The following is a 13,199-nucleotide window of genomic DNA, read 5'->3' as shown; positions in this document are numbered from 1 at the left end:
GCCATGTCATGAATAATTCAGTTTTGAAATGGAAGGTGAATCCAAGTCATGTCAGATTACACATAGTGACCAGTATTCCTACACCAAAATCAAATCCCTATATGGAAGGAATCCAACAGAAATTTACAGCACTTTGAGAGAGATGTGTGGGAATAGTGTAGTGGATTGTAGCAGAGTATCATGGTGGTATGTTTGTTTCTGTGAATGTTGTATAAGCACTGAGGACAACCCAAGAAGTGGAAGACCATCAACTGCAACTGACTACATCTCCCAGGTTATTGTTAATGACATTTTGAGAGAGGATTAATAAAAAACGTATGAGGAAATTGTATATGAAGCCAAAATGTCTGTCACATCAGTTTATAGAATCATAACAGATAAGTTAACGATGAGAAAGGTTGCTGCGGGATGGGTTCTGCATGATCTGAGTGAAGGGCAGAAAACAGGCTGTAAAAGAGTTACAGAAGAATTGCTTCTATGTTACCGAACAGAGAGAGAACAGTTTATGAAAAGGATTGCTATGCATAGTGGAGATGCTTGGTCACAGATAGGCACAACAAAAAGACTGTCACAGATGTAGCTTTCGGCTAGTAAATGTCTTCATCAAAATTAGATGACAAACACACACATACACACTCATGCAAACACAACTCTCACATACATGACTGTGTTCTCTGGCACCTGTGGCCGTGATGCCTTGACAAACACCTTACTGGCCAAAAGCTATGTTTTGTTGTACCTATCTGCTACTCAGCATTTCCACTGTATGGAGAGTAACAACTTTCCATTTCACAATATTGTTACATTCCATCCTGAATCATAGCTGCAGATATGCCCCAGGAGATGTCTAACAGGCACATATTGCAAGCTGTTTCTGCTAAATGCTTTGCGCCCAAAAATGCATCAAAGAAGGCATGACATGCTTGCAGCTAGTGCCCTCACTTTGCGTGATAATACAAGACCACATATTGCCCTACCAGTGAGAGAAATGCCCAACACATATGGGCAGTAAATACTTCCCCGAATAATCTGAGAGCTCAACAATGAAGGTGCCATGTCTGGAATACAGAATTTGTCAAAAGCGGTGGGAAGCTATCGTAAGCAAGAATGAAGAATGTATTGAAGGTCTGTAAAGGTATCTTGTAAAATAAATTATTTTCTTCAGTTCTGTTTTACAGTATGCAGAACTTTTGAAGTGACCTGCGTATATACCTGTGATACAGGTAATTTGTTTCTGTGGATTACCTATAAGCAGACACGTTCACATTAGATCTTTGACCCTATTGATGATCGAAAAAATACTTTTTGTCACTAGCATTTCTGAACTCAATTTACAGTAAGTGAACAGTATTTCAAAACTATTATCTCCCTATTGTATATGATGAAGATAGGAAAATGTTGAATGAAAATAATGTAACCAATTGACAGACAATTAAAATATAATATAAGTAACTATAAGGGGATAGTTTATGATGCACTGAATACAAAATTTACATTTTGTCTTTTCTGTACTTCCAGTTCTGATCAAGACTCATAAAAGTTGAACAGGTACAGTGAAACCCCACTTTTACACTTTTCAAGGGACTTCAAAATCTGGTGTAAAATGTGGGAAAATGTAAAATGTTGGAAATAACACTTTAAGCTGTCAAAGTTACGTATAGGGTACCCTCCTTGCACTTTATGTATGATATATGCACATAACAGGATACAAAAGACTTGTCAGGGACTTCTTTATTGTCTAATGAAGGTTTATTATCTAATAAAAACTGCTGATGCAAGTGGAAGTGATAACTGTCAGGGGAAGTAGGAACGTTTGACTCAGTTTCTTCTGTCATAAGTGATGTTTTTGAAAGCCTGCAACTGTCATTCATTATTTACATAATGAAATACTGCACTAGTTACGTATTTTTTCGTGCTTAGCACGACGTGTTTCAAGAATTTTTTCTCATTGTCAAGCGCAAATATATACATAAGTATTTTGTATGGTGGTTGAATATGTGTTATTCTGCGTATCTTGCACTGTAGCTGTCTTTTTGAGGTTATCAGGTACTGTGTCACATCAGTTATGCAAAAAACCACTCACACACAAACTAGCACTCACATTGTTTGTTTGTGTAACATCACAAAAAATACATACATAAATAGTGCACTTGACAACAAGAATAAATTCCCGAAACACATTTTGCCAAGTAGACTTGGCAGTGGTGGGAGATACGGCATGAATTGTTCCAACTTTTACATGTTTGCCAGTTCAAATGTGCGGAGTAGAGTGCCCTGGTGTCAAGAAACTTAACCGTGTAATATTTATAAACACTACTGGACAGCCAACATCATGGCAGCGCCGTTTTTCTCCACAAACATTTTTTCGTACTGTGTTAACTGTGGGAAAATCATAAATATATTGATGCAAAATCTGGTGCAAATTAACATTGTGGGCATAGGAAATTTGACGGGACCAATAAAAAATGTCATAAATGGCGGGAAAACGTTAATTCTGGGAACATAAAAGTGAGGTTATATTGTATATTGTTGTACATACATCCACTGTGATCATGACAGTTGTGAATAATAATGTATCATTGGATACAAATGATGTTGAGCAGTTGATTAGCTTGTGGAAAAGGGCGATGACGAGCTGACCTTTCAGTCAAAATTCCTTTTTAGTGACTCTCTCTCTCTCTCTCTCTCTCTCTCTCTCTCTCTCTCTGTCTGTCACACACACACACACACACACACACACACACACACAGAGAGAGAGAGAGAGAGAGAGAGAGAGAGAGAGAGAGAGAGAGAGAGAGGGGGGGGGGCGGATTTCTCTTAAAGCTCATTTAGTTTTCTTTCTTTTCTACATGTCTTTTATCTAAAGAAATCAACAAACTTTTTGACACTTGCTCATTGTTGTGTAGATACGAAATTCATTTCATTGCATTCAAAACTTAATAAATTCTATTACATCAATAACTGGTCTGAAAAGAAAAAATATTGTCAATACGGTCGAAAAGAAAAAATATTGTCAATACTGAATATGAAATATTTAAAATGAATGGTGAGACATGTTGTTGTTGTTGTTGTTGTTGTTGTGGTCTTCAGTCCTGAGACTGGTTTGATGCAGCTCTCCATGCTACTCTATCCTGTGCAAGCTTTTTCATCTCCCAGTACCTACTGCAACCTACATCCTTCTGAATCTGCTTAGTGTATTCATCTCTTGGTCTCCCTCTACGATTTTTACCCTCCACACTGCCCTCCAATACTAAATTGGTGATCCCTTGATGCCTCAGAACATGTCCTACCAACCGATCCCTTCTTCTGGTCAAGTTGTGCCACAAACTTCTCTTCTCCCCAATCCTATTCAATACTTCCTCATTAGTTATGTGATCTACCCATCTAATCTTCAGCATTCTTCTGTAGCACCACATTTCGAAAGCTTCTATTCTCTTCTTGTCCAAACTATTTATCGTCCATGTTTCACTTCCATACATGGCTACACTCCATACGAATACTTTCAGAAATGACTTCCTGACACTTAAATCTATACTCGATGTTAACAAATTTCTCTTCTTCAGAAACGCTTTCCTTGCCATTGCCAGCCTACATTTTATATCCTCTCTACTTCGACCATCATCAGTTATTTTGCTCCCCAAATAGCAAAACTCCTTTACTACTTTAAGTGTCTCATTTCCTAATCTAATTCCCTCAGCATCACCCGACTTAATTAGACTACATTCCATTATCCTTGTTTTGCTTTTGTTGATGTTATCTTATATCCTCCTTTCAAGACACTGTCCATTCCGTTCAACTGCTCTTCCAAGTTCTTTGCTGTCTCTGACAGAATTACAATGTCATCGGCGAACCTCAAAGTTTTTATTTCTTCTCCATGAACTTTAATGCCTACTCCGAATTTTTCTTTTGTTTCCTTTACTGCTTGCTCAATATACAGTTTGAACAACATCGGGGAGAGGCTACAACCCTGTCTTACTCCCTTCCCAACCACTGCTTCCCTTTCATGTCCCTCGACTCTTATAACTGCCATCTGGTGTCTGTACAAATTGTAAATAGCCTTTCGCTCCCTGTATTTTACCCCTGCCACCTTCAGAATTTGAAAGAGACTATTCCAGTTAACGTTGTCAAAAGCTTTCTCTAAGTCTACAAATGCTAGAAACGTAGGTTTGCCTTTTCTTAATCTTTCTTCTAAGATAAGTCGTAACGTTAGTATTGCCTCACGTGTTCCAACATTTCTACGGAATCCAAACTGATCTTCCCCGAGGTCCGCTTCTACCAGTTTTTCCATTCGTCTGTAAAGAATTCGCGTTAGTATTTTGCAGCTGTGACTTATTAAACTGATAGTTCGGTAATTTTCACATCTGTCAACACCTGCTTTCTTTGGGATTGGAATTATTATATTCTTCTTGAAGTCTGAGGGTATTTCGCCTGTTTCATACATCTTGCTCACCAGATGGTAAAGTTTTGTCAGGACTGGCTCTCCCAAGGACGTCAGTAGTTCCAATGGAATATTGTCTACTCCGGGGGCCTTGTTTCGACTCAGGTCTTTCAGTGCTCTGTCAAACTCTTCACGCAGTATCATATCTCCCATTTCATCTTCATCTACATCCTCTTCCATTTCCATAATATTGTCCTCTAGTACATCGCCCTTGTATAGACCCTCTATATACTCCTTCCACCTTTCTGCCTTCCCTTCTTTGCTTAGAACTGGGTTTCCATCTGAGCTCTTGATATTCATACAAGTGGTTCTCTTATCTCCAAAGGTCTCTTTAATTTTCCTGTAGGCAGTATCTATCTTACCCCTAGTGAGATAGGCCTCTACATCCTTACATTTGTCCTCTAGCCATCCCTGCTTAGCCATTTTGCACTTCCTGTCGATCTCATTTTTGAGACGTTTGTATTCCTTTTTGCCTGCTTCATTTACTGCATTTTTATATTTTCTCCTTTCATCAATTAAATTCAATATTTCTTCTGTTACCCAAGGATTTCTACTAGCCCTCGTCTTTTTACCTACTTGATCCTCTGCTGCCTTCACTACTTCATCCCTCAAAGCTACCCATTCTTCTTCTACTGTATTTCTTTCCCCCATTCCTGTCAATTGCTCCCTTATGCTCTCCCTGAATCTCTGTACAACCTCTGGTTCTTTCAGTTTATCCAGGTCCCATCTCCTTAAATTCCCACCTTTTTGCAGTTTCTTCAGTTTTAATCTACAGGTCATAACCAATAGATTGTGGTCAGTGTCCACATCTGCCCCTGGAAATGTCTTACAATTTAAAACCTGGTTCCTAAATCTCTGTCTTACCATTATATAATCTATCTGATACCTTTTAGTATCTCCAGGGTTCTTCCATGTATACAACCTTCTTTCATGATTCTTAAACCAAGTGTTAGCTATGATTAAGTTGTGCTCTGTGCAAAATTCTACCAGGCGGCTTCCTCTTTCATTTCTTAGCCCCAATCCATATTCACCTACAATGTTTCCTTCTCTCCCTTTTCCTACACTCGAATTCCAGTCACCCATGACTATTAAATTTTCGTCTCCCTTCACAATCTGAATAAGTTCTTTTATTTCATCATACATTTCTTCAATTTCTTCGTCATCTGCAGAGCTAGTTGGCATATAAACTTGTACTACTGTAGTAGGTGTGGGCTTCGTATCTATCTTGGCCACAATAATGCGTTCACTATGCTGTTTGTAGTAGCTTACCCGCATTCCTATTTTCCTATTCATTATTAAACCTACTCCTGCATTACCCCTATTTGATTTTGTGTTTATAACCCTGTAGTCACCTGACCAGAAGTCTTGTTCCTCCTGCCACTGAACTTCACTAATTCCCACTATATCTAACTTCAACCTATCCATTTCCCTTTTTAAATTTTCTAACCTACCTGCCCGATTAAGGGATCTGACATTCCACGCTCCGATCCGTAGAACGCCAGTTTTCTTTCTCCTGATAACGACGTCCTCCTGAGTAGTCCCCGCCCGGAGATCCGAATGGGGGACTATTTTACCTCCGGAATATTTTACCCAAGAGGACGCCATCATCATTTAATCATACAGTAAAGCTGCATGCCCTTGGGAAAAATTATGGCTGTAGTTTCCCCTTGCTTTCAGCCGTTCGCAGTACCAGCACAGAAAGGCCGTTTTGGTTATTGTTACAAGGCCAGATCAGTCAATCATCCAGACTGTTGCCCTTGCAACTACTGAAAAGGCTGCTGCCCCTCTTCAGGAACCACACGTTTGTCTGGCCTCTCAACAGATACCCCTCCGTTGTGGTTGCACCTACGGTACAGCTATCTGTATCGCTGAGGCACGCAAGCCTCCCCACCAACGGCAAGGTCCATGGTTCGTGGGGGTGGTGGTGAGACATAAAAAGATTTTATTCACAAGAAGGAATGATAAAAGTGTGGCAAGGCAGGAAGAAATATGCAAAAGAAAACTGATTATTCCTTGGGGCTGCTGATCCATCTTTTGAAGAAAGAAAAGAGGATTCATTAATCAGATAAGAGAGGACAGGTTGCTCACATACGATAATCAGATCAAGAGAAACGTATAATAAGAACAGGAGGAAGTGAGTATGTGCAAAGAATATGGTAGAGCCGTTCCTCTATGTGTGTTTTCCTTTTCTCCGGTCTCTGAAAAAGCTTTCTGTTGAGCTATGTTATGATGTACGAGTGATATCTTATTTTCTCTTTCTATAGAAAAATCCAATGTTTTAAGCACTGCTACCTGCAGTCACACATTTAATTATTAATAGTGAGTTAGTGAGTCACACCTTTCTGTCTACCTTTACATTGGTGTTTTTTTCCTCTCTCTTTAAACTGTTATATTATTGTTAGGTATTTGAAACTCCTCCAGAGGGATGCCGTCTGTGTGTTGTGGCAACCAATGTGGCAGAAACGTCTTTGACAATACCAAACATCAAGTATGTGGTAGACAGTGGTCGTACCAAAACTCGTCTGTATGATAAAGTGACAGGTGTTTCTGCATTTGCTGTTGTCTGGGCCAGCAAAGCTGCTGCCAATCAGAGGGCTGGTCGTGCAGGTCGTATGGGACCAGGACATTGTTACCGGTACGTTAATTGCAGAATGTACATTATTCTTAAAAATAAAAAGCTATTGAGTTTCAAACAGTGTCAGATGGTTGAATACCCATGAGGTTTCGGACAAGTGTTTGATGTCCGTTGTCAGTTACTGCTTGACAATGTCAGAGGAGCACCTGTTCAAAAGCTCAAGGATATTTAATATTTAATCAATTGATGTGACTAAAAGCGCAGGTAATTTGATTAATTTAAAAGCTATTATAATTGTTTGCTAAGAATTTTTAAGGGAAAAGAATGGGTAAAATCATTAAAAATAATTAACTTTGGACATATGTAGAACATTCAGAGGAGTGATGCAAATTTAGGAATTAGAGGGCCCTGTACTCTTTCTAATTGACTATGTCCCATAACTCGCTGATGCTTTTGCAACTCCTCTGCCCTCTCCAGTTTTTGCAGAACAATACTCTTGGTTCTGAAAGCATTGACTTTCTGTTTTCACCTAGACTGATCCAGAGCACCATTCTTCAGGCTTGGCTATGCAGCTTTTTGCAATATTTCCATCAATCTGACGTTTCCAAGGTCAACTCTCATCTATAACAGCTTCTACTGCCCAAGAGTGCTGTTAAATAGAACAGTACTTTGGTTGTGACTTAATGCTTTTTTGTTATGCTAAATGCCAGGCAGATAATTTGATCTCACTGTGTTGCAAAATTTTTGTGCTCAGTTCTGTCAGAAACCTCCTAGTTTTATTGTTTGGAAAAAGTGGCATAACATTGAGCTGGTTCTACTATTTCATTGTTACTAAAGCAAATATCTATCCTGCTAAGATTATGTATTTCTTCTGTAACCTGCTTCTTTATTTGATGCCAGACTGCCTTCTTCAGCACAGTGCAAGGCTACCATTAGTTTTATAGAGAATATCTGGTTTAGCTATGTGATCAATAGATAATGACTAAAAAGGAAACTATTGTGTTATCTAGTGGTCATGCACTTTTTTAAATCCAGTCTTGTTTCAATTCTTATACATAATTCTTCCTCTCTAGAAATTTGTAATATCTGCTTTTTTAAATCCCCCCCCCACATACAGTGTCATCACTTGCTGAGTATTCACAGTGTTTCATTATAAGAACTGATTGTTTGGTATTTTCTCAAATATGCAAATGTCCAAGTGTCCTTTATTTGAGCCACAAACTCGAGTTTATAGTTTTCAGTACCATATTAGAACACTTTACTGTACAACAAGGTCAGAACTCTTGACTGAGCTTTCAAATTACAGTTCATAGCACATGTTAAGACCTACCAGTGCTGTTGTATTTTATGCCAATGTAATTAATATTTCTGAATTCATATTAGGCTTTGGCAGTAATGGTCATCTTACTCGTCATATTTTAATAAGTGTTTGTTATGTGCACCTTAAAGTTTCACTAACACTGTTGTGTTTCGTTCTTGAAATATTTCAGGCTGTATTCTTCAGCAGTTTTCAATGACCAGTTTGAGAATTTTTCTGTGCCAGAAATTCAACGCAAACCTGTAGACGACCTTGTATTGCAGATGAAAGCTATGGGTATTGACAAGGTAAGAGAGTTACTGAAATATCCAAACAGACCTCTCCTGCATATTGCATATGCTCTGATCCAATAATTTGGAATGTAGCTACCATCCACTCAGAGACAGTAAACATTCCTTATGGTACAGTGGCCTTGTGCAAGTCTTTCAGTTGGATACCACTTCAACAATTTGTATGTTCCTGAGCCATCAGTACCCAGCATACCTAGGCAGTCATCCATCCAAGTACTAACAAGGCCCGGCATTGCTTAAAATTGTGTGTGATATTTGTGATATTGCACACTGCTATATCATATTTGTCTGCCGATACTGGGCATGCGACTTTCAAGCACAACATCTGATCTGTACAGGAATGCACATAATGGATGTGCAAGTACAGATCGTAGACGTATGGTTGACGACATATGGAAGTTTGGGTCTGGTCATGAGCCTTGCACAGAAAGCCAAATAGTAAGGCGATCACTCACAATAAGCGGAAAATCCGGGTTCGAGTCCTGGTCCAACACAAATTTTCAATGTTGTCATTCCATTCTACAGCCGATGGTAGTCATTATTCACAATTGTGAATTTACCCTATGTGTTGCTTAAAGTTGGTGGTTTCCAACACAGCAAGGCTGTTGACCACTAAGAAATTATTGATTGATAATTTTGTTTTATTAATTAACAACAGAAACTATTGTCTGATAGATGCTAGATGGTGATTATGGATGATGACTGAAGTGTTTGTCAAATATTGGTGGTTGCTTGCTCTTTCCAGGACAAACGTCTGTTAGATTTCTTCTGCTAAATTTTTTTGTGCCATTTCTTTTCTGCAAATAAGAACAACAATCTGTTAAACATGTCTGGTGTATGTTACTAGGTAATATTCAACCTGTTACTAGATAATATTCGACCTGTTACTAGATAATATTCAACCTTATTGCTACCTGCCCTCTCAGTAACTGTGTGCTCCACTTGACCAAATCAACATCTATTAAGATCTTTTGAATATAAAAGCAAAGATGATGTGACTCGCCAAACAAAAGCGCTGGCCGGTCGATAGACACACAAACAAACACAAACATACACACAAAATTTCAGCTTTCGCAACCCACGGTTGCTTCATCAGGAAAGAGGGAAGGAGAGGGAAAGACGAAAGGATGTGGGTTTTAAGGGAGAGGGTAAGGAGTCATTCCAATCCCGGGAGCGGAAAGACTTACCTTAGGGGGAAAAAAGGACAGGTATACACACACACACACACATATCCATCCGCACATATACAGACACAAGCAGACATATGTAAAGGCAAAGAGTTTGGCCAGAGATGTCAGTCGAGGCGGAAGTACAGAGGCAAAGATGATGTTGAATGACAGGTGAGGTATGAGCGGCAGCAACTTGAAATTAACAGAGGTTGAGGCCTGGTGGGTAACGGGAAGAGAGGATCTACTGAAGGGCAAGTTCCCATCTCCGGAGTTCTGACAGGTTGGTGTTAGTGGGAAGTATCCAGATAACCCGGATGGTGTAACACTGTGCCAAGATGTGCTGGCCGTGCACCAAGGCATGTTTAGACACAGGGTGATCCTCATTACCAACAAACACTGTCAGCCTGTGTCCATTCACGTGAATGGACAGTTTGTTGCTGGTCATTCCAACATGAAAGCTCCACAGTGTAGGCAGGTCAGTTGGTAAATCACGTGGGTGCTTTCACACGTGGCTCTGCCTTTGATCGTGTACACCTTCCGGGTTACAGGACTGGAGTATGTGGCGGTGGGAGGGTGCATGGGATAGGTTTTACACCGGGGGCGGTTACAAGGGTAGGAGCCAGAGGGTAGGGAAGGTGGTTTGCGGATTTCATAGTGATTAACCAAGAGGTTCAGAGGTTGGGTGGACAGCTGAAAGACACACTTGGTGGAGTGGCGAGGATTTCATGAAGGATGGATCTCATTTCAGGGCAGGATTTGAGGAAGTCGTATCCCTGCTGGAGAGCCACATTCAGAATCTGATCCAGTCCCGGAAAGTATCCTGTCATAAGTGGGGCACTTTTGGGGTTCTTCTGTGGGAGGTTCTGGGTTTGAGGGGATGAGGAAGTGGCTCTGGTTATTTGCTTCTGTACCAGGTCGGAAGGGTAGTTGCGGGATGCGAAAGCTGTTGTCAGGTTGTTGGTGTAACGGTTCAGGGATTCAGGACTGGAGCAGATTCGTTTGCCACGAAGACCTAGGCTGTAGGGAAGGGACCGTTTGATATGGAATGGGTGTCAGCTCTCATGATGGAGGTACTGTTGCTTGTTGGTGAGTTTGATGTGGACGGATGTGTGAAGCTGGCCATTGGACAGATGGAGGTCAACATCGAGGAAAGTGGCATGGGATTTGGAGTAGGACCAGGTGAATCTGATGGAACCAAAGGAGTTGAGGTTGGAGAGGAAATTCTGGAGTTCTTCTTCACTGTCAATCCAGATCATGAAGATGTCATCAATAAATCTGTACCAAACTTTGGGTTGGCAGGCCTGGGTAACCAAGAAGACTTCCTCTAAGTGACCCATAAATAGGTTGGCGCACGAGGTGGCCATCCTGGTACCCATGGCTGTTCCCTTTAATTGTTGGTATGTCTGGCCTTCAAAAGTGAAGAAGTTGTGGGTCAGGATGAAGCTGGCTAAGGTAATGAGGAAAGAGGTTTTAGGTAGGGTGACAGGTGATCGGCGTGAAAGGAAGTGCTCCATCGCAGCAAGGCCCTGGACGTGCGAGATATTTGTGTATAAGGAAGTGGCATCAGTGGTTACAAGGATGGTTTCCGGGGGTAACAGATTGGGTAAGGATTCTAGGCGTTCGAGAAAGTGGTTGGTGTCTTATATGTATGTCATATATATGAGGGAAACACGTCTGCCTGTGTCTGTATATGTGCGGGTGGATGGATGGATATGTGTGTGTGTGTGTGTGTGTGTGTGTGTGTGTGTGTGTGTGTGTGTGTGTGTGCGAGTGTGTGCGAGTGTATACCTGTCCTTTTTTCCCCCTAAGGTAAGTCTTTCCGCTCCCGGGATTGAAATGACTCCTTACCCTCTCCCTTAAAACCCACATCCTTTCGTCTTTCCCTCTCCTTCCCTTTTTCCTGATGAAGCAATCTTGGGTTGTGAAAGCTTGAAATTTGTGTGTGTGTTTGTGTGTTTTTTATTGTGTCTATCAACCAGCGCTTTCTTGTTTGGTAAGTTACATCATCTTTGTTTTTATATATTCCATCTTCATGATTGATATTTGTAACCTTAGTTTTAATTGCTATGAACTGAATGACTGTGGCCAGTGACAAAGGTACCAAACATTTAATACGCCTCCTATCAAAGCTCCACCACTATCTATTGACTTTTCTAGTAAGTAAGTAATCCATGCTATCATCATCTTCTCCTATCAATTTCTGACCTTTTTAAATCACTAATGCTCTGCCAATCATTGACTGATAGAAACAGTCACCTTTTAACATTTTTTAAAATGTTAAGGATAATAAGTTGCCGTCTCTTCATCTAAGAATAGATGATGAATGCAGCTAGCTGCTAACTTTGTGTAATGTCTTGTCTGTATAGACGTGTATCTGTTGCCTTTAAGATCCTTTCACCTTCACACATAAATCAATACAGTAAAGTAAGGGCCTCCCATTTCTTGGCTGATCCGTGATAAGACAGGCGAAAAGTTAGACTAATGGAGGATTATTAGTATTATCTCTATTTTCATTTGCTCTCTCTCTTTCTCTCCTTTATCTATGTACAGTTTTTAATATAATATTTCGTTACGTGAAATCAGCCAAATAGAATCTTTGGTGGAGTCCTTCGTCTTGGTAATCAGCGGCTGGCCTGCTGTAAGCGATTTTTACATTTATTATTACTGTTAAACACTGCATTCAGTCGGAAGAATCAATCGTGTGGACAATTTGTTCCTTTTATGAAAGATTGCGAATTCCAGATGTGTACGAAGCCTTTTTGGACGATTTAACACAGACTCAGTGATTGCAGGCTCTCTTCGACACAGCTGAAACTTCCCCACTAATTACAGGGCCAATGTGATCATCAAATGATTCAGAAAAAACTCATTCACTCCAGAACAAAAAAGCCACAAACCTTTTTTATGAAGGAAATCGTGTATTACATCCATCTCCAATACATGTCCAGATCTCCGGTGATTCCACGTCTTAATTATTTTCCGTTTACAGTCTCTTTCTCTTCAAACAGACCGCTAGCGGCACAAATGTTAATTGGCTCGTTTTAGCGAGAAGAAAAGCAGAATATGTATCGCTCAGAAACACGTCAATCCCTCAACAGATACTCCAGAAGCTGTCCTAGTTACCACTCTAACAACCATGGAGAATGCATATATGCATCTCTGTTATTTCAAAGAATAAACGCACTAGAAAATACTTTGGCGTCGTCGAGCTGTCGCCGCATATGTTACGAGAAAATCAGATCAGATACTTTTCCAAAGCGAATAAATGTGGATGGTTTGATTGACAATGATTAATTGGTGCATGGTAGAGGGTATTTTCTGTGGGGACATTACAACCTTTCCATTCAGTCAAGTATTATCGGGTACTGGAGAGGCTAAACATATATGTTTACAGAAAGTAGAGCATGAA

The 13,199-nt window shown here is 40.2% G+C and overlaps 1 protein-coding gene across 1 annotated transcript in view; it reads left to right on the top strand.

Annotated features, from left to right (window-relative positions):
• Positions 1–13,199, top strand: part of LOC124711988 (probable ATP-dependent RNA helicase kurz) — a 131,781-nt gene that overhangs the window by 60,718 nt on the left and 57,864 nt on the right. The window contains exons 9-10 of the mRNA XM_047242273.1: positions 6,841–7,073; positions 8,504–8,618. Coding sequence (XP_047098229.1) covers positions 6,841–7,073; positions 8,504–8,618 — 348 coding nt within the window. The remainder of the gene's footprint in view (positions 1–6,840; positions 7,074–8,503; positions 8,619–13,199) is intronic.

Source organism: Schistocerca piceifrons, chromosome 8 (assembly GCF_021461385.2).
Source record: "Schistocerca piceifrons isolate TAMUIC-IGC-003096 chromosome 8, iqSchPice1.1, whole genome shotgun sequence".
Taxonomy (NCBI): domain Eukaryota; kingdom Metazoa; phylum Arthropoda; class Insecta; order Orthoptera; family Acrididae; genus Schistocerca; species Schistocerca piceifrons.
This window is presented reverse-complemented; position numbering and strand designations above follow the sequence as displayed.